Source organism: Brienomyrus brachyistius, chromosome 2 (assembly GCF_023856365.1).
Source record: "Brienomyrus brachyistius isolate T26 chromosome 2, BBRACH_0.4, whole genome shotgun sequence".
NCBI classification, from domain to species: Eukaryota; Metazoa; Chordata; class Actinopteri; order Osteoglossiformes; family Mormyridae; genus Brienomyrus; species Brienomyrus brachyistius.
In genome coordinates, this window is record NC_064534.1 from 17,164,574 (window position 1) to 17,187,068 (window position 22,495).

The window sequence follows — 22,495 nt, forward strand, 5'->3', positions numbered from 1 at the left end:
CGAGAGACACATACAGGTATGAGCTAGCTTGGGGGGGTTACAATGCAGGATCAGCCAACATGCAGCACCCCTAAAGCTGGAGGTTAAGATCTTTGCTCAAGGGCCCTCAGACATGTGACTATTAAGTCAAGGCTTGAACCAACAACCTTCTGTTTGCAGGTGCAGAAGTTTAGCCTACCGAGGCACACACCATGTAAGGCAGTATGGTGTCTCACTGGGTAGGATAATGTGTGTGTCCTCATGCATCTAAATCTAGTAGTCAATGTCTTGTATTAAAATTATTAGATTAAATTAGTAGCTCACCTAATGCACATTTTGAGAATAAAACACACATGATTCACAGAGCTGGGAATTAAACCCACAGCACTGACTCCTAGACGTCACAGTGCTACCCACTGGTGTACACAGATAGTATCAGATAGTATAAAATTCACATTTATTTAGCAGATGCTTTTGTCCAGAGCAACATACAAGCAAGTATCAGAATGCAGGGTCAGCCAGTGTCCCTGGAGCAATTTGGGTTAATGTAGATGCACAGGAAATCTCTGATGAAGGAAGGAAGTCACCTGACAGGAAGTCACCTCACAGGAAGTCAGCTGTTCCAGAATGGAAATGAAGTGGTTACTGTCAAATATAAAACTTGTAGTTTAAACACAGGCTCAACATAATGGACAATGAATAAGTGACTATTACCAATAGTCCATTTTCTAAGCAGAGAAATATGACACTGTATAAAAGATGTGACAGGTTGGTAATGAGTTGGTGGGAGTTCATTTTAACCTTCAAAACATATAAAAGACTGACAGAGGCAAGCCTAGAAAGAGCTTAACTGGAGTGTTTAGCTGCAACCCAGGTAACATGCAGCAGTGGTGTTTTATTGCCTCTCCAAATCCATATTAGTCCTGCATGCTCAACAACTACACAATGAGCTGCATATACATAATCAAGGCCAGGCAGAAGTGCAGTGACAGACAAGAGAATCCAAGGTATCTCTTATTTTGGTTGTGTTGGTCTCCCTCCAGCTGTTCTTTGTGATGTTGAGGGTAAAAAGGGCCCATTAACAAAGGACAGCAATCACCCTCAGCATCAGTAAATACCCACAGTGGCTCAGAGAGTACCATTATACCCTCCCATTTCCAAAAGCGGGGGCTTGAATCCCATCTTTGCTCCTTCTGGACACTGCATGTTCTCGCCAGGCTGAGCAGGTTTCTTCCAGGTCCCCATACCCCACAATCCAGAGACATACAGCCAGCTGAACTAGAATCTTTAAAATTGCCCACAAAGCAGTGCTTTCCAATCTGGTCCTCAGGGACTCATACAGTCCACATTTTTGCTCCCTACCATAAGCTGGAAGGGAGCAAAAGCAAGGACTATCTGGCAAGGAGCTGGGAGGGAGAAAAAACATGGACTGTCTGGCAATGAGCTGGGAGGGAGCAAAAACATGGACTGTCTGGCAGGGAGCTGGGAGGGAGCAAAAACATGGACTGTCAAGCAGGGAGCAAAAACATGTACTGGCTATGGGTCCCTGAGGACCGGATTGGGAAACACTGCCATAGAGAATGACTGTTTGTACTGCAGCCTTCACTTGCATGTTGATGGGGATAGGCTCCAGGTCTACACCCAACTACCCTGACTGATACAAAACATATTAGTGACTCACATGGGGTTCCTGGGAAGTTTTGCTTCTAATGCTATATTAGTATGTTGAGAATATCTTTGAAAGTTGTTCTCTAGTTTAAAAAACCATTCAGCATTGGCTGCTCTTAAAACTATGGGATTCCTATACATAAAAGATGCATTTTTATTGCATTATATTAAAAATACACCCAGCGTACAGGGGCATATTAATTCCCCAGCCCGAGGACCTCAACAAAAAAGGTGCTTTATTAAAATGTTAACTCCCCCCACCGCGGGTCAACAATCATACCATCATAGAATACAGTAGGAGGGTTCCTGACAGCTTAAATAGCACAGGGGCCTCTAACCACGATAATCTGTCTCTGCTGGCATCTTTAACCAGTTCTCCAGTTCTGTGATTTGTGAATTGCTCTTCATGTGTTTCACAAGTGCAGATAAAATTGTTTCGCAGTTTCAGTCCAATCCCTTACAATGTAAGGAAGGCAAGTCAGTCTGGATGAGAGACGAAGCATCAATTTTCCCTGTTTTGTGTATAGGAGAACATGTTGTGTACAGGTGAAGGCTTCCCTCAGGCTAAGGCTGAGCAGAAATACCCCTGTACTCGCAGAGTATCCCGCCGCTTAAGCCTGCAGCTTGGATCAGCTGGAGCCTCAGAACCCAACTGTTGGTCTCCTTCCTGCGCTGAACCTGGGATCATTATCACTGCAGCTCTCCTCATATGTGGGAGGGGGGTCTGTGAACAGGGATAGGAAGCGTTAGATGGCTGGCACTTCTTCATGGCAGTGGGTGTGGCAGCACAACAGAATGACTCCAAAAAAAATGTGATGTATTCGATAAGCATTTGTTACGCGTAATCACCTTGTGGGTGGTTGCTTGTTCTGTTCTGCATGGCTGATGCCCTGTTAGTAGGTGCAGGTGTGGAATTTCTTCCTGAGAAGTGGATGATGTCCTCCATAGGCCCAGCGGATGAATGTGCACGGTCGCGGAGTCTTTGGGAATGCCCCTGGTTTGGGGTATGCCGGAAGGTCCTGGGGGAGCCTGGGGGCGGGAGGCCGGGAGAACTATGACAGGGCTTGACCTGGGGGGCTCTTGTCTTAGCTGCTGCAGGGGTTGCCAGTTCCTCAGCTGGAGGAGCAGTGGGGGTCACCGTGTGAGACCTGACCCTGGGCTGTGGAATAGGGGCGTCTGCTGGGATTGGGGGGGGGCGGCCTAGTTGGTGCCACAAAGGAGCTGCTGATTGGTTGGTTCCCAATGTATATGGGCAGAGTCACTAACACCTCTGGACATTTTAGAGATACCTGCAGAGTAGCAGAATGACAGAGCTTAATTTAACTTTTAAAATGTTAAAAGTCAAATATCAAAGCCACTAATCAAAAATGGCATTTTTGTTATTTGTCCCCTTGTTCCTTATTTACAGTGACACATACGCGTTTTGTTTTGCTATATTTAGAAAAGGAAACTTTTCTCATTTAGAAGTAAAACGATGCATCACACAAATCCATTATATCCATTTACAAATTGCATCCACTCAGATTAAGATGCTACAGTCCAAATGTTCCAAAGTTAAATGAATGAATGCAGAATGACCTGAATATAGTACTCAATAGCGATGAGGCTGCAGCCAGCCAGTCCTGACTGCGGGAGGCTCGGAACCACGATCTGCTCCTTCCACTCAGTGTGGTCTCCTGCCTTGACGCCCGCGGCCTGCACCTCCGCGATCATCCGTGTACTGATTATGGGCCGTTTGGTCTTGTACGTGACTTTCTGTCGAGGGACAAAAGCAGAGACACCTTCTGGTAATTAGGCTCCTCGATATAATGCATCTCCATGTGATTTTATTTAATTGGAGATTCTGCAACCACGGACGCAGATCCTTCCAGGTGCACCTGTATGAGAGCGCCGAGCATGTGGCCGGTGTCTTTCCCTGAGTCGTTCTGAATTTTGGTGGTCAGCTCAATAACCTGGCCAGGGATGTAGCCTCGCATGCTGGATTTAGCGTTCAGCGCGACTGTCCCGGTCTTTACCAGGAGGTAGGTGAACTTCTTTGTGACCTGAGATGAACTGGGTTTCTATGGAGTTAATATAAAACAAGAATAAATACTCTGATTGGTTAGAGGAACACACATATGAGAAGCAGCCATGTTTAGATTCAAAATACTCAAACAATCCACCATCCATCTTCGAACCGGTTATCTAGTGCAGGGCCACAGTCAGAAAAATTACTATAAATTTATATTGTTGCTTCACTAAATTCTTTATGGACTGTGTGCAATGGGATGATAAAACTATACAGGGAAACAAATATGTGAATAGGGACAGTGTGTGGCTCAGTGGGCTAAGCCTGCGCGCATATAATCAGAAGATCACCGGTTCAAACCCAACCTCCGTATGTCTGCCAGTGACTACGTAAATGGAAAGATTGGAAGAGAATGCATCTTCATGCACCAAGATTACTTTTACTTATTTCTTTACTGTTTGCATTATGTGTAATGTCTTTGCATTAAATGTATGTTTCCCTGTCCTATGGATGAAGAGACAAACATAAAAACTACATTCGCAGTGATGTCCAACTGTCCAGCTCACTGCGGTGTGACTGCGATAAAGGCACCTCAAATCATAGTTTATTAATAAAATGCACAACATTACACCATACAGCATTAGATGCAGACAATGAAAGTGTCTTCAGCTACCTTTGTCAAACAAAACCTATTTCATTTATGTTAATTCGCAAGTCATGTGTTACTAACATTATGCTGACATTTTCATTCATTCGAGTTTCACGTACCACATCAGTATCTCCAAACTGTTGTGGCACAACACCACATAATAGGGCATTCCCTATTAGAGATGCCACACACATGGTCTGAGGACGAAGATGTGGGTTTACCCTCGATAACTGCAGTCATACTGACCCTGTCCACGGAAATTCATTTTTCTATCTTCAGATCCAACCACTTTCTTTATCAGGGCATTTTCTAAAGCTGAAAGAATTTACTGCGGCAGTGATGTGTTGCCATTCAAGACACATTTTTAGATTTAAAGGGGCCCAATTATGATTTTCCAGTCTTTTCTTTAGTGTGTTACATAACTTTACGTGCATGTAAATGGTCTGCAAGGTCTTAAGGCCCAAAGATTACATCAAAGGGAGTAATTCTCACTGTAATTGTCACTTCTTCTCTAATCTGCATGTCACACAGTTCAAAATTACCCTTCTAGATTTTTTTATTTACAGTTGCTTTCGCCAGACTTAACAACCACAAAGGCTTAATTTAAATATTATATTCGAATGCAGTTTATTAATCATTTATGGTCATTTGTGGGCGGCAACTGGCAGGATCTCAGGGTCGTACAGTATGTGTATTTATTAGAACGTTCCAACATTCCCGAGGGAAATGTGTATATGCCAGGTTTGATAAATCTAAAGTTTTTGTGTATATGCATTTTTTTACATGGAAACTTACGCAAAGTTTGGTGAACAAGGGCCCTGGACTGTAGTGTCTGCTGGATTCTACCTCACCCCCTATTGGGGGCATAGTGGTTAGCACTATTGGCTCACACTTCTGGGACCAGGTTTGAATTCTCTGCTATGGCTCCTGTGTGGAGTCCTCCCCTTGTTATTGTGGGGGTCCCTTTGTATTGGGTCTTTTGGCCCTGCATGCCTGAACTGTAACCCTTAGATTTACAGGTCTCGTCTGGTACTCTGCATTATTACTTTCCATATTTGTTGCAAGTGCACTGTTGTGCTTCATATCTGCTTTTCCAGTAAGATGCAGCACTGGGGCATCCCTGCTGAAATCATGCTAATTCAAAGTGCATCCTCACCACTTTCAGTAATGAACAAGATTCTGTCGTTTCTTTCCGTCAAACTACTTCTTCACGTTTGGCCAGAATTGTTCTGTTGTTAATGACTGGCTGTTTTTTAATTAGAAGAACCGATGTTTGCTAGTGTGCCAATTAAAATCAAAGGAAAGAATGAATGTTATAATGATATAAAGTAAAGTATCCATGGAGCTTATTACCTCAATATCTGGAACTTCATTGAGGTTGAGGGGCTTAAGCAGGTAGAACGGCTTCACGGCATTGTAGTCCTTCGAGAAGCGAGGTGTTTCTATGACTGATTTCAATCGGTAAACAGTTCTTCCAAATTTCCCATCGAAGGATGTCGGAGAAGACTCTACAATGGATTAGAACATATTGTTCATGCCAGTGAAACATTTTGTGCAGAAAAATTCATCTATAACAAGGAACAAAAAGGTTTCCCAATCCCTACCAAAGCAGATAACCACCTGTCCCTTTAAAGCACACAGTATTGAAAGTCTATATCTACACGTGGGCTACGGCTGAGAAAAAGTACAGAGAGGTAAGAGCAGATGGATGGCTGTCAATGGCCAGGAACAACTATGACCTGGCACTAGCAGACTGTACACAAACACATAGGAGAGTCACATTGAGATTGAATGAGGTATGGCTGGCCTTTTCCTCCAACAGATTACAGAACTATAATATCCATTTTTCATTTACTTTATCCTTGATGAGTAGTACAGCACCCAGTGATAAAAACAAAAATAAAACACTAACATGGAAAATTAAGCTAAAGGCATGAAATGGATTTTTTAAAACTAAAGAACTGGCTAAATAATAAATAAATAAAATTTAAAAAATAGATACTTTATTGATCCCTGTAGGGAAATTCTTTTTACGCCTCCCCTGACTTGCTCTCTGTAGATGAGGGCAAGTTGGCTGCAAATTAATTCAATTAAATTCAATAAATAAATAAAAATAAACAAATTAATTACGTTTAAATATTCGTAAACATGGAATTCAAAAAAAGCTATCAGTATATTTCGTTTAATAAAAGTGAATAGAACAGCAGCTCTCTCTGTGTAACTTACTGATCACAAATCAGCCTGAAACAGGCAGGATAACGCAAGCGGCACCTGAAACTGTGGCAGGGCGATGCCTGAATCGTAACACGAACGTATGCAGAACAACAAGTCTGTCATGACTCATGTGATCTCACCTGGAATGAGAAACTGGAAAGGAAAGTTGTGCTCTCCAGGGGCGAGTGTGTCTGAAGAAAAAAACAAAAAGTAAAAAAAAACAATCAGGCAGCTCACGTTTCCTCCAGCACCGGGACGCAGACTTTAGTGTGTTATTAACAGAACAAAGAACCAAGCATGTCGAAAGACACACAAAGGGAGAAAAACAAGGGAGAAATAACAACAGATGTAATTATGTGTAATTAATAACTGAAGGTCTGAAGGTTCAAACCTTGAATTATAACCAATCATATGCAGAAAAAAATTAACAAAAAATATTGTTAATCCTGAGAAACTAACTAAATACAGTCACACTCGTTCATCAAAATATGGGCTTTTAAAAAAAAAAATAAATCTTCTTGCAAGATCTTGCAAAATGATATAAATTCCATCTTACACCTGTTCTACAACCAACGCCTAATAAAAGATCAGATTCTCTCCAGAAACTCTCTCATTCTAAGGAACTCTTTTTGCACTTGACATCATATGCAGCAACCATGCTGAATGTAAGAACAGGCCATGACACAGGAGACACAGACAGACAGATAAATGCTGAGAGATAAACAGAGAGAAAGTAGGTCAGTTAAACCAGACATCTGTTGTGGTTTGAGATGGTGGCACTGAAGCTGAGGAGAAAAGCATTTTTTTTAATCCACTTTCTTGACAGAGCTGAGTGGACCACAGTTGTCCTGAAGGCCCCAATATAAACACTATAGGTACAATCCATATACTTGTTAGATACTAGTATTATTATTATATTACTAGAGATACTGTAGCTGAAAGAGTTACTATAACTAGTGTCATTTTACAGTACAATCTCCCTTGATTTACAGCATTTAACGAAGTCTTGTTATTCGCTCCCCTCACTTGGAGCCCAGATCAGCGACCTACCGGTGCTTTGCGGGTCTAATGAGATGATTGTGACTCACCTGTATCCGCCAGGGACAGAGTGCTATTGAAATACTGTTCCTCCAGGACCCAAGTGGAACTGTTTTCCTGATTGGACACACCACAGAAGCCAAGGCAATTCACCTTAATGGCTGCAGGGAATTACAAGGGTTACATTGTTACATTGCAGTACCACGTCCCGCCTTCGGCAGCAAATTGTATAACTTCATATATCAAGAATGTATTCACAGGGTTCAGATATCAGCTATTTTTGACGGCATGTTACAGCGTGTATATTCTTAGATTTACACTCTTTGGGTATTCAAAGGTATAACATGGTTTTATTTTTTTTAGACAAGACACACTGTTGCATGAGCAGAGCCAAAGCACTGCTGGAGAAGTTCAATTTCACATACAGAAGGCAGGTCTCTATGAAGGTGGATTACTGCATTGTAAGAGTCTCCGATTCAGCGAGATCGGTCTGCATGTGGTTAAATAAAAACCTGCCATAAATCCTACATGCAAGGCTTTATCCAGCTCATTTGCTAGATATAAAGCACTCCCCATTAACCACAGATGTGTGACTTCAGATGAGAGGTGGCCCAGATGGGCAGATGTCTCTGTTTCAGCTGTCTATTAATATTTCATGGCTATATAAATATGCCAGATACATTTCAGGAGAAGACAACAGGGTTACTGTGAACCATAGCAGTATCTCAACCCCCCACCCCCAAGTGGTTTACCCCTGCTAGAGGACCTCAGCCACGCCAAGCTCAAAAAGGTCTTTATGGAGATAGAAAATTAACAAAATGAGAAACAAGTTTTGCATACTGTTTACATAAACCACAACATCACACGCATACATACACAGGCTTTAATTTGGGATTATCTGACAACGGATTCCTATATTTTCTCCAGTTAAAATGAATGGAGGTGCACGAAGCATCATGACCTTTGCATGGGGGGGGTTAATTGCTTAAACAATCCTCAGAGCTACGGTACTGTGTGAAAGTCTTTGGCCACCAAAGAAAATTATGTATAGAGCCCACTTTCCTCACAGAGCATATACAGTACTGTGTAAAAGTCTTAGGCAGTCCAAAGAAATGTTTAAAGCTGTTTATCTGGGTAGTAAGTGTACTTTGGCTTAGAACAAAAGTCACAATTTAACATTAGAACATGTGCAAATTAAGAGTAACACAATAAAAGCTAGTAATAATTTCTTCTGTTTTCTAAAAAGTTACTGATATCTAGTTGGATGGCTAGATGAACACCGCTTCAGTTCCCAAACTTCTCCTCGGGGGCACCACAGCCGTTCCATGATTTTGTTAAATTTCACCAACAGCTCAATTAAATAATTAAATATATTGGTTTAAAAAGTCAGTGACAGGTTGACTGGCTGTATGAGGTGTGCTAGTGGCCAAGTCAAACAATACATGGCTGCACTGGACGGTCACTGAAAATACTAGGATGATTTTAGCAGAGGTTCTGAAATGGCTAAGCTGACACACTTTGACAGGCATGATATCATCACACCAACACGAGGATAATCTAAACCTAATTTTCTTTGGCTGCCTAAGGCTTTTGCACAGTATTGTATGTACTCAGGAAAAAAAAACACTGCTTAACATAACAATACATACGCATTAACCGAATTACAATAAAAAGCTACAATAATTTCCTCTGTCTTCCCAGAAGCTGCAGAGTTTTTGTAGGGTGGCCAGAACAGCACTACTTCAGTTCCCAAACCTCCCCACAGGGGTACTCACCATTAGCTCACTTCATTAACTTTAATAAATTAATGGGGTACTGATCATCACAGCCAAACATGGTCTGCTAGTGGTCAAGTCCACAAATGCGTGAGTATATTGGATAGTTACTGTGAACACTGGGCTGATTTGAGTAGAGGTTTTGAAATGATTTAAGTAACACACTTTACGGTTTATCAGTTGTTCTTTTATGGGTGCCAAGCAGGCCCATGAGGGTTAAAGGGGTAGTCTGGCCATACTGGGGGGTTTTATCATCAGAAGAGACTAGTGGTTTACTGCCAATGTATGTTACTGTCATTACCTATGGCCGAGAGTTATGGGTAATATGTAAAAATACAAGTGGCTAGAATGAAGTTTCCGCACATGGTTGCCGGGCTCAAAACGAGTCTGAAGGGAACCTGAAATAGAGCCAAAGCTTCTTCAGAGAAGTAAGAGTTTACTATGATTGTCTGGGCACATCATCAGGCTGCCACCTGATTGGCTATTCCTGCCGCATCCCACTGAGTGGAGGCAATGGCAGACCCAGGAGTAGCGAGGGAATACTGCAACTGGCTTGGGAATATCTGGGGATTCCCCACAATGAGTCAGAGTCTGTGGTCTTGGGAAGAGAGAAATGTTCTGGCCTGCTCAGCACGCATGGCTGCAGCTCTCATCAGGAGGAGTGGCGCCAAGGTGGCGATAACGATTATATATGAATTATATATAAATTACATATAAGCTACTGGTCTGCACTCTCTCAGAAATGGAGTGTATTTCAATAATAGCCAAGTTATGAATAGAAGTAGTAGCATATTAGCCAAGTTCTGGTTTAAAGATACGCTTTATAAGAAAGGCTCCTCATTTTAAAGCAGACAAATCTAATATCTTGTAACAGTTCGACCCAGAAATGTCCTCTTGGGTGTCGAAACTGCAGTGCCCCATCTTTGCAAACCAAATCATTTCTGAGAATCATAATTTCAACGCATATATTCTTTCCCTCATTTATCTTCCTGTGGGCAGAGATGGTCTCTTGGTAGTACAGTGTGAAATCAGACTGAATCATAAAAAAACATTTACTTTTCATGGTACATCGTGGTACTGTTTAGCAGTTTTTATCACTTAAATGTTTATTAAAAAGGAAAGGCTCAAAATCCAGATTGTTTCAACAGACCCATTATCTAACAAACTTAAAGAGCACAATGAAAATCTTACTAAATTTGATGTCACTTCATTTTCAGCTGCAGAACCAGCAAGTCCACTCTACTCTAATCAAGGCAAAAACAGAAAAGCGACTGATCTATACTGAGAACACGGGGATTATCACAAAGTGTACATCCATCCTTCCATCCATCCATCCATCCATCCATCCATCCAGTTTCTGTAGCCCCTTATTCCATTCGGGGTCGCAGGAGGTCCAGAGACTATCACGGAAGCTACAGGCACAAGGCCAAGAACAACCCAGGATGGGGTGCCAACCCATCACAGGGCACAATGCAAGATGTACAATTCCAGATTAATATTTCACATAAGGCCTGGATTATCATGATACCTGCACCTTAACTATGAAAAGGAAAAGTGAGAGTTCCAGTGTACTGTTCCACAGCGAGGGAGCCACGCATTTACATACATTGTTTGGTCTATCGAGTTTCCTTACTACTCACAGAGAAAACAGACAATGGAGAAATGAATAGGAAGCTATGACTACATTTACCCTCAAAGTCAAGAAATCTTCCTGTTCGACAGACAATCAAACGTGCGAAAAGCAGCACATCCAGACACAGAGGAAATTCACGTATTTGACAATAATACGATACAACACGATACAAGATGTAAGTCATTGCCTACAGCTTCTGTCCTCATTTCCGAAAAGCCTGAGAGGATGATGGATGATGTGTGGCTTTCTAGAAATTCTGCAGTCATGTCCTCCACCACACTGGGAGGTCAGGCATCCAAGTGGAAATGAGCTCCAGCACCAAAATAAAAGATCACCAGCGAATAACAAAAGGGAGGAGGCAGGAACTTCAACTCGGCAGTAGCTGGCGACACTGTGATGATGTGAGAAATATGTCATTAGTAAATTTAATGAGATAGTTAATGTTATATTATTACATTAATGTGACAATGTTACATATCAAAAAAAAAAAAAAAACTAGAATAGTGGGACTGTATTGCATAAAGTAAAAGTGGCTCAGTGCTACCTTGACACAGGCACTAGATGTCAAATAGGAATCAGAGATTCATAAAAGCACACAGGTAAGAGGAAGAACACTGGTATGCATAGTGGAGCCGAGGCAGCCTCCTTGCGGGGATTGGAAACACACAGAGGTGGAAATTTCAGGTACAGAAAGTACAAATCCAGACCGTGATTTACTTTCCACCAACCAGTTGAGCATAAAGAATCGCAGTCACAGAGTACTCCACTGGTTGGTTGAAACAAAATCCTGGTCTGGATTTGTACTTTCTGGACCTGAAACTTCTACCTCTGGAAATACAGCACAGCAAGCCGCGTCCAGAGGTGGTGGATACTCCAGGAAGAGCTGGTTATGACGGAGAAATGAATCATCTGCACATGCCAAACTCCATGTCAGAAATATGTACACACAGGTCCAGTGTCAAGCTAATTCAACTAGACAACTTTTTATAGACAATATCACACAAGGAGATAAATACTTTTGAATACTGCAACATTCATTTCACATATTAGAAGAGTTAACCAGACAAAGTGGAACAGCTATTCACTAACATAAAGCTTACGTAAATTGCTAAAGTTCCGTAGTGACCAAATGGGCACGTCTGTGCGCTCTGTAGGCTTTTGAAAACTTAACTGGGGCAGCAGAAATAAGGAATGATTATTTTGGCAGTCATACAAAGTCATGTTTAGCCAAGATATTCAAGCGACAGCTGACTGAAGCACAGTGTTTTTGAGGTGACTAGAGTTATAATGGAAATGAAGAGAAAAGGCACTAGTTGCATTTTCTCCACCTATAAGAGAATAAATACCGCAAACAAAATATGCAGTGCCCCATGAAAACTCCTTAATGAGACATCTCTGAAACTGAAACTCAATAAGCCTCTTTGTTTATCCCAGTCTGCCTGTTTGTGCTACTTGCTGAAACAGCAGCTATGGCTAACATGTTACAGTATATTCTAAGAAAGACTTTCGCTCTGAACACAAAGTCAAAGGCTACTTTAATTACCTAAATACATAACATAATGATCACAGACAAAGTCCATCTCAAGACGAACTTGGATGACTGATGTAATGTGAGCGCGTAGTTTCATTTCCAGCTAAACATCATTCCGCAAATATATCCACCATGTATTTGCTTATTGTGAGCAGACAAAAAGCGATTGGTCTACACTGAGAAAAACAGGGTGGAATGTCTCCCAGATCTCTCAGCATACCACACGGCCCACCAAACCTGTCAGACTGCTCCGCCACTGGAGACAGAAGCACTGCCCCCACCCCGTTTGTCTGATGCACGCCATCTGAATGACTGTGCTCAAACGAAGCTGCGCAGTGGCCATGACAATGAGGAAACAGGGTTGGGGTCCCTCGGATGAGCCACTGTACCCTCCATCAAACGCCACCTACTTAGGGTGCTCTCTTAAAACCTTTTATTTTATATTAATTGTAAAAACATCCATCCTAAAACAAATAAGACCCATCTCTCCCAGGCCAGTGGTTACCAATTTTCTGCTTATGATAGGATGGCATCCTGTCCATCGAGTACACCAGTCCACCCCCCACCCCCCCCCCCCAACTCAGACGAAAGCACATGATTAGAGGCTGCATAGGTTACTAATAACAAGAGCAGCATTTTCCAAACCAGAACCTATTACACATTAAGTCACCTTGCATTAGCAGTAAAGGATATAGGAGATATTTAAGTCTTTAGCTCTCAACTGTCTTCCTTGTCCTGCAGGGGCCAGTTGTCCCGCAGAGCAGCATGGAATAGCCCAAATTGTGAGAGAACGGCAAACCGGACGCACTAAAGGGGTGCATCTCTCTGCAGACCACAGCCAATGCAGGGACTTACCAGTATCACAGACACTGGACAGAACGACAGTCTATAACAGGGTACTGAGGCACACAAATTCACAAAGCAAGGGCAACGTCTTGTCATGGCTAATCCCAACTAAAACACATGACTATGTCCCAAGTCTGAACACTCAAAGAAAACTCTTGTGAAAATGGAGAGAACATGTCCACGCACAGGGACATGGCAGGAATCAGCCCAGAGCCCAGAAGCTGCCATCCTCCTCCCATAACCTTGGCTCATCTCCATCCATCCATCCACCCAAATCTGCTTGTCCTATACAGGGTCGCAGGGTTTCGGTCCATCTCCTAAAAGCAAGGGGCACATGGCAGGAAATAACCCAGGATGAGGAGCCAACCCGTCTCAGCTAGCCACACCGATTTATATATAACCTAACTGTCTGTCACTTGTTGGAGTGCACCCATGTGTGGACACTTGCTTGACTTGGCTGCTCTCTTACTGTGACAGGAGTAAGAATAGATCCAGCATTCACATCCACCTCGGCCCCTCTTTACATCAAGAGTCTTGGCGCTATAGCTACTCCATCAGAGGCTCAGGTCAGAGTTGACTGTTCCACTGACGCACTGAGACACGCGTGCAAGACCCTAAACCCCCCAGCTGCTCCACAGACTGGCCTGCCCTGCTTTCGCTACTGTACATCGCTTCAGATAAAAGCATCTTATAAATCAATAAACGTAAAGGTAATGTGACATAGCAGCCATACTCTGTGGGTATAACTTATGTGTTTATGGTACGTTTCAGAAAACACATCCGTGAAACAGCATCCCAAGACAGGGGCACATTAGCCTATGATATGTCTGGTTTATACTCAAAGAATGTGCTAAACGGTGTCATTTGTCTGAGTCTCCATACTATGGAATGATAATTTTTCTGGCTAAAGGCACTGACAGGTGCTCTACACACAGCAACATGCCCAAATGAAATGCTGGTATTTGAGCAAAACAACCCAGTTCATGTCTTATTACATACTCAGCTGTCTGCTGACAAGCGCGGCCCTCAGGAGATGGGACCCTCCTGACGGTGTCAGCCAGGAAGCAGAGCTCTCCAGAGTGCAGCCGCCAGGAAAAGGTTACCCTGCTTTCTTTCCAAGACTTAAATTTCCCCTGGTATCTGACAGGCTTTTACCATTTAAAATATCAGCTCCTATTGCTCTAGCTTTAAAATAAGCTGTGCGGTGCCTTGGAATGTTGTGTGTATAAAGTCAGCAGTATGTCTGAATAGGCTTCGTTAAAATGATTAAAAGACTCAGAGCTGTGAACCAGCCTGTGTGCAGACCAGTCCGATCTCCATGTCTGAGACGGTCTTCCTTATCAGCAACAAGTACCAAAAAAGTTATGTTGCTATGGAAGAGTGTCGACTGGGGAGTCTCCAGGAGGAGTCATGAGTCAGACATGGAAGAAGGTGGGGGGGAGGGAGGGGCGCATTTCATGAAGTAACAACAGCCATATTGTTTCCGTTTTTGCACAGCAGCTGGGACAGGCCTCGCTTCCTTTCCAGGGCAGCTTATCTGTGCACCATCAATGACACAGACTTTTCGCTGAATGTAAAAGCAAGGAAAGTGACATAAATAAAACCGTACTAATAAAAATATGGTGTCGATTTTTGAGATTTAAATAATTCTATGTGGACGGAAACCATACAGCGTTTCAGGAGTCTATTGTTATAAGCTTGTCAGCTTGAATGTGCTAAACAATCCTTCCAGGAATAATCTAGCAAACTTTAATGAGAGAATAATAATGAAAGCGAGTCAGATGATTGAAACTGTACGTTACTCACTGCACCTATCACTTGTTCTGTTTCACTAAGATTACTGTGCTCTGCTATGCTTACTCAGTCAACTTGTGCTCTCGGGAGTTTTACCATAATGTTCTGAGGGTAGATTGAATAATGATTGGTTCAGAGAGGTAACCAATGAGAGTGTAGAGGAGGTGGGTCTAAGCAATGACAGGAGGCAAGACCAAGACACCTGATTGGTTGGCCCCGCCTCATCTATTTGCTTAGACCCAGCTCCTCGATTGGTTATTTCTCCGAATCATTAATTTTTTTGTTCTGCCCTCATTTTTGTGCAAGTAAAACTCCCACAAGGCAACCTAGTGCAAGCCTTAGTATTCATAACATTTCCTCTGTTCCCTCAAACAATCCGACAATTCCTCACCAAAACAGACTCTCTTAAAAAGACTCTCTCAAAAAAGACTCTCTTTATCTATTCTATTTTCCCTGTTGCATTAATCACTGCCCAGCCCCTGTACACTAAAGGAGGAAATCCTGTCCCTGCAATAAACATTTTCCATGTCCACCCTATGTTACAATCAAATATGAAGGTGTATGGTATCTAAACTATTACCACTGATGCGCCAATGTGGAAATGTTGCCTAATACCGATATATTTTTTCTAATATTACCAATAACCGATATTTGCTAAATTAGTGCTTTTAAAAATATCAGCATAACAGCAGATGGAAAAACAACTGTTCTGCTAACTTTGAATACTGACTAAACATGAGCTAGCAATTCAAACCAAGATCGACACATCAGGCCAATGCTGATGTTCTGAGATTTAATGGAAATCAGATGATACTGATATATTAGCCGATATATCGCACATCTTCATTAAATTAAGATTACGGCACACAGCTGAGAGACCGCAGGTCCCCTTGCGAGTTCACAGCGGGTCACTGCACAAGGAGGAATATGTCGCTCTCCCAACTGGCCGAGTGGCCTCCCGGCCCACACACTGCCTGCTCTCACCATGTTTTCACATCCAGCTGGCTCAGCATTCTCTCTCAACCTGACACCCACTTCATACTGGTTTCTCGAGGATAGTGGGCTGCGTTTAGCCCAAACCTGACCAAGTGACACTTTTGCTGCATGTGCAATGAAAACGAAAGCAGCAGATCGATTTGTCAATTTGCAAAACGCATGCGGTCAAAAAATCTTTCCTGTACGCAGCATTCCAGGAAACGCAGGGGTACAAGCATGAAACATTCTGAACTGCCCCATTGATCCATAAACCCGCAATCACACACTAAGGACAATACAGAGAAGCCAAACCATCTACACTGGCAAGCAAAGAGGAGTAACCAGGCGAAAACCATGTGAACACGCTAATTCGGTGCACAATGAGCAGAGCTACACACAGCAAAGATATGAGAACACAGGGCCACACGTTGAAGCATCATGACACTAGAAATGTACTGATCCGATATTTGGATCGGTATCGCCGCTGATCCAGACTTATTTTATGGATCGGGTATGGGTCATACGTGACCGATCCACGTCAGACACTTACTTATTTATGTTTTAGCAGTCTCTAAAAAGATAGATTTAACAGGAAATCGGAGCTATTTCTACAATCGCACAGCAGGTCTTTCCCATTTTAGCTGTGTGTTTTCAACATTCAAGATGAACGCTAACGCTCCCACTCAGTGTTTTTGCCACTCAGTGGGCGTGAGCGCAGTGACTTCCACCTGTTGTGACATCATGCAAATACCCTTTGCAGTACGAAGAGTGTAAGAAAATCAGATAAAAGGATGACAGTCTGGGAGTATTTTATGCTTTTAACAACAACTAGTGGCACGGTGATTTGAAATCTTTCTAACAAACATTTTTACATTTTCAGTGAACTGAAAATATAGCAATATATCACAATATGTACATCACAATATATCATGATTTAATCGTATCGTGACTCATGTATCGTGATACATATTGTATCATGAGATCCTTGCCAATACCCACCCCTACATGACACCCTTTAGTACCCTCTCTCTCAGTCTGAAATCAACCAAGCACAGTTTATCAAGTCTATATATTTTCATTTCCACCATAGAATGATACATCAGAAGAGTCATTCCATCTTGGCCTAGCTAAACTAAGAATAAACAAAAAGATGATGTTTCCAATCTATAAAGCTGTGGTTACCTCATGACCCAACACAGTTAGGATAAATGGATGGTTTTAGTTTGCCAGAAGCTGCAATAACCTGCTAGACCAGTCCACAGTCCGCCATTCCACCAATTTGCAGTCATCAGAAAGCCAATCAAAGACAGCCTTACAAGGATAGGCATGTCCTCAATATCAAGAATGTTCTAAATTTGTCCACAAATACAAAGCATCCCCTTTGGAACACTTCAATTGACACGCCATTACAGAAAGAGAACCGTTAAAGAGAAAAAAACTTCATTATGGCATCACAGAGTAACACTTGCGTAAGAAATGAAGAATAGAAGAGTGGCTGTTTCAAACTGCCCTACACAAACGCACAAGTAAACAATACGACAGCCAGATTGTTAGCAAAGAATAATTCGGTCCTTGCTTCTTGTTGGTTAATTCACTGAAAACCATGCTAGCCAAAGTGCTTCTTTTCAATAGCCAGTGAAGATATTCTTCACAACGTGGCATGACTTCAAATGTCTAATTAATGCGAGTGTTTCAATCCTATCTTTGTCTATATGGAAACACATTTACATTGTTACAATAGACAGGTCAACTATCATTCAGGTTCTACAACCACTGGCTCTGACCTCCTACAGTTCCAATCCTCTTACGTCTGCTATTGTTACAGGAGGGCTGAGAGTATCATCACAGACACTGGCCACTTCACCCATGTCCTGCTTACTCCACTACACCCCAGTAAACAGTATAGGAGCATCTTCGCCAACACCACCCACTTGAGAGGCGGCTTCTTCCCACAAGAGATAAGAACTGTAAACACCCTTGTATATACTAACACAACGCCCTACAATTTTTCTGTATTTACTAGTAAATCTTCTGCACTGGTTTTACATACTCCTCTCATCCTATTCCACCAATGCTTTGTTTGTACCGCTGCTGTATCATACCTAACTTGCATTTATTGTGCCATTACACTCTGATGTCTTCATATTGCATTACTGTCTTGTTGAATAATTTAACTGTCTTGTGTTACTGTGCTGCCAGATCTTGGAGGGGCAGGGACTTTTGTTTTCAAGTGTGACTTTTATTCTCAAAAGGAAGAGGAAATGGATTGTGTTCTCCCAAAAGCCACTGACAGATAAAGAAATATACTGCTGAGCAGTGAGCTTGGTGGGACCAGGTTGCAGAAATTGTTGTCGAAAGAAACAAGGACTGGGATAAACTTAACTTACTGGCCAATTCCAGGGAAGCTACTGGTGGACAAATGTTACCACCAGTTATTACCATTTGTTGGCACTGTTTAGGATTGTACAGCACAACCTGTAGTGAGGGAGTTTTAGAATGAGGTTTAGAATGTTTGTTGGCAGTACTGACAAAATCGTTTAGCTAAGCTGTTGTATCTTATTTCTTGTTAGCTTTGCATGCTATGCGGGATGCTTATATGTTTGTGTGTTAGCTCATGCAATAGCTATGAATGTTTGGTCTTGATGTGTGCTGATGTTTAATGCCCGGCCTGCAGTGTTGTGTTGTTGGAGATTGCAAAGGTTGATTCTTGTTTGGAGAAGAGATTAATGTGCCACATGTAGAGAATTAATAGTAATGTATTATTTTTGGATTTTCTTTGCTGTTGTTTTTGAAGGTTTTCAACCTAACTAAACTAAGCTAAGGAAATTAAGGAATTTTTCTGAGTTGAGCCTTATAACCTTGAGGTTGGCCAATGCCGTTTTCAAGTTTGGGCAGATGTTAAGTGAAAACCCTAATAACTTGACAGTTACACTCCCTCAACACTATAAAAGGAGACTCTGTATGTACTAAACACACATAACAAAAAAATATTACCTGAATCAATGCTTTAAGAAACAGATTTTGGTTTTAATACAACTTTCTGACAACTTTCTTAACCTATTTTGTTAAATTTATCCAATGATTCATTTTACATGAAATGAAACATACAGTTCATGACATATCTTTGTTGATTATTAACATGGCATCTAACTCATTTTTAACACTGAGAGCCATGCACAGTAATCTGTTATCATCCTAACAGTACTGGCAAAGAAAAGTTATGACAAGAAATGGCGTACAGGCCATGCATTAAACCACACTGTGATGAAACCTCTGTGACTATCGGAAAGAAACACAAGTAATTCTCAGGCTTCTCTCCATCGTCTAAATGCTTCTATTGATCAGGGTCATGGGGTTGTCTGGAGCCTATCCCAAGCAGTCCTGGATGGGATGCCAGTCCATTGCAAGGTGCATACACTTTCACACACAATCATACTCTATGGACGATTTAGAGATTCCAATTAGACTAACTGTATGTCTTTAGACAGTGAAATGTAACTAGAGTACCCAGAGGAACCCTTCAACAACAAAAAAGAAAAATGCAGGATTCAAACCCCCAACGCTGGCGCTGTGAGGTAACAGGACTACCCATCCAGGCAGGTCCAATTCGCGCACGGCAGTAACCAAAGCTCTCAGCAGTTGCTTTATAAAGCACACCTGCCTGTGGCGTCAAACACAGATTCCCCAAACAACAAATCACGCGGATGCGACTGAATATAGTATACTGCATGCAGACAGGGTCGAGAGGTCCAGACACTGTACCGCTAAGATGCGTGATTCAAGTTATTTTTAGATCGTTTGTTGCTGCCGAACGCGGTGGTTCCAGCATCCCAGAAACAGCTACCATCGTGGGCTTTTCACACACTACAGTGTTTCCAGAGAAAAAGGTGTGATGAACAAAATCCACCTGGCAACTACTGTATTAGGCACGTATTTAATATTATTTTTGTCCTAAACTAATTAAGCTGTTTCAAGGCGATGGAAAACAGACCGAAGTTGTTTCTTGGTGAACAGAAACCTTTACATATAAAATAAGATGTTCCGGTGACGCATCGGGTTAGAAAACACTGCAGTTTCAATATTCTGTTTCAGCGAAGACACTAAATTATTTATATGACTGTCAAAACAGATGCTTTCAAATTTCTTGAAAGTAATTTAACCTGTCTATCCAAAAGAATACTTTTAGATTAAAACAAATAGGTGGAAGATTTTTAAAGTACGTAAAAGTTATTACATTTAACTGAAAGACCACGGTGTATACTGAAAGCGCACAAGTACATATCCGACATCAGTACAGTAAGAAACAGCAAACAGTTTAAGCTAAATAACAGTAAGCATCTTGCCTTACTTTTATATTGTAGAGTTTGGCCAACTACGATTTTCACGGTGCCCGAAATGCATTCCCCTGGGCTGTAGACCGCCTTATTGCTGCCGAAACTGATCTCAAACACTAAGATCTTGCCCATGTCGCTCCTCTGTCGCTGCCGGCCGTCTACAGTTGGGAAAAAGAAAGCGCTTCTCACCGCTATCGGCCCATACGCACTTCTTTCGACACGCTTCTGGTTCTAAGCCGGTGAAGTTTACATCAAAACGAGGCCGGATGAGGGCTCCCTTTAACCTTTTTGTTTGTTGTGATTCAGTCCACAAAGGGGCGACAATGTAAGTCTAGTGTCATGTTCACTTTCCCAGTGCGAAAAGTTACACTGAAACAGGAATTATAATTAGCCCTAAATGGCAGTTGTGCGTACATTTATTTCAGCCTGAGTACCCGTAAATATGTGGTGTCTTTTGAAAAGACCAGGCAAGTCCAGGCAAAAAGATTTTGCTACCTAAGGTTATTGGAGAATCAGGGAAAATGATCCCTTTTCCGCTTTAGTGCAGATCTAGAAGAATGGATTTTTATTAATCAAAATAATTCTTCTGTCGAGGATAAGGTGGCCTATTACCTCCAAAGTTATGAGTTTCATCCCTGTTCTCTGTGTGTTGAGGTGGCATGTTCACATCGAAACAGTATTGGTTTCCCTCCCAAAAATCCAGTCACTTCTCTAAATTTTTACTGGAAATGGATGAATAGATCACTTTTTTCACACTATCTCTGGGACATAGGAATGATACATTATGACTGAATTTAATTTTTTCAGTACACATTGTACTTGAGTCGATTAGCATTTTTAGGGTCACTCCCTGGGGCAAATCCTCAGCATACTGGGTACACTGTCATTAATAAAGACAAATGTATAGTGAGAAGGCTATTATCTGTTGGTAACGGTTGACTTATTCCAGTGTTTTCCAATCTGGTCCTCGGGGACCCACAAACGATCCACGTTTTTCCTCCCTCCTAGCTCCCACATTTTGGGAACTGGGAGGAAGCAAAAACATAGGCCATCTGTGGGTCCCTGAGGATCGTGTTTGGTTACACTGGCTTATTCTGTTCCCCGAATGGAACCCATCTGTCGCCTTGTTAGCACAACAATTCAAAAGTTTTTAACAGATCTTTTTCAAAGACAAAATATATAGGCAAATACCTGGAACTGATCAAATTTTGAGACCGATCACATCAAAACTGAAGTCGCTTCATTTAGTGGCAGCAAATGGAAATGTGAATGTGACAACTCAAAAAGTATTTGATGGGTCATATTTCATCTGCAGAAAAAAAATTTATGAATGAAGATCTAAGTCTGATTTCATTTTAATACAAATTGTACCAAAATTGAATCAGCAGCGCTAAGTGGCAGCAAAGGAAATAAAAGGCAGCAGCAGAAGACACTTCATCTTGTGAACACAGTAACTCTACAAGTATTTGATGGATCTTTTTCAAACTTCCCATGAACATTGTATATCTTTAGCTTATTTCATTTTGACACACTTTACACCAAAATTGGGGCAGTATCACTTAGTTATGGCACATGAAAGAACTGCCGCAGATGCAGATCTGATGAACCTGGTTACATTTAGACAATTCACAAAGTTGGGATTTTAATAATGATTTTTTTAGAGATAGGGAAAGAATTTGGGGTTAGAGACTGTAGAAGTTGGGGGTGTGGGAGGAGTAGGGATTAGAGGGGGGTGCCAGGGCCATCCAGGGAGTACGTTGATATTGTTCTGACAGCATGAAGTTTATTTACTCTTTTGGTTCAGCACATCTTGGAGGAGTGATCTCAGCTGCAACACATATATTAAGCCTGACTTTATTTATAATCCTTGTCTAGATGGTGTAGGTTTCTTAGGGCTAGTCACTACTATACATGATATTAGCAGCTGCCTAGGGTGCCAACTTCTGCCAGGTGTCCATTTAGCCATGCAGTGTGCACCATCAGAGGCAAAGGGATACTGGCTTACTTGCCGCACTGTCAGAATCAATTTGTACCTTTGAGTGTACAGTTAC

At 41.9% G+C, this 22,495-nt stretch overlaps 1 protein-coding gene across 1 annotated transcript; it reads right to left on the bottom strand.

Moving 5' to 3' along the window:
- Positions 1 to 419: 419 nt before the first annotated feature.
- On the bottom strand, positions 420 to 20,783 carry LOC125714663 (arrestin domain-containing protein 1-like). The gene is given in 9 exon segments (XM_048985468.1): positions 420 to 2,371; positions 2,497 to 2,843; positions 2,845 to 2,936; positions 3,226 to 3,402; positions 3,525 to 3,707; positions 5,658 to 5,812; positions 6,659 to 6,709; positions 7,607 to 7,717; positions 20,459 to 20,783. Coding segments are annotated over 9 exon segments (1,317 nt in total). The 5' UTR covers positions 20,577 to 20,783; the 3' UTR covers positions 420 to 2,288.
- Between the last annotated feature and the right edge of the window lie 1,712 nt (positions 20,784 to 22,495).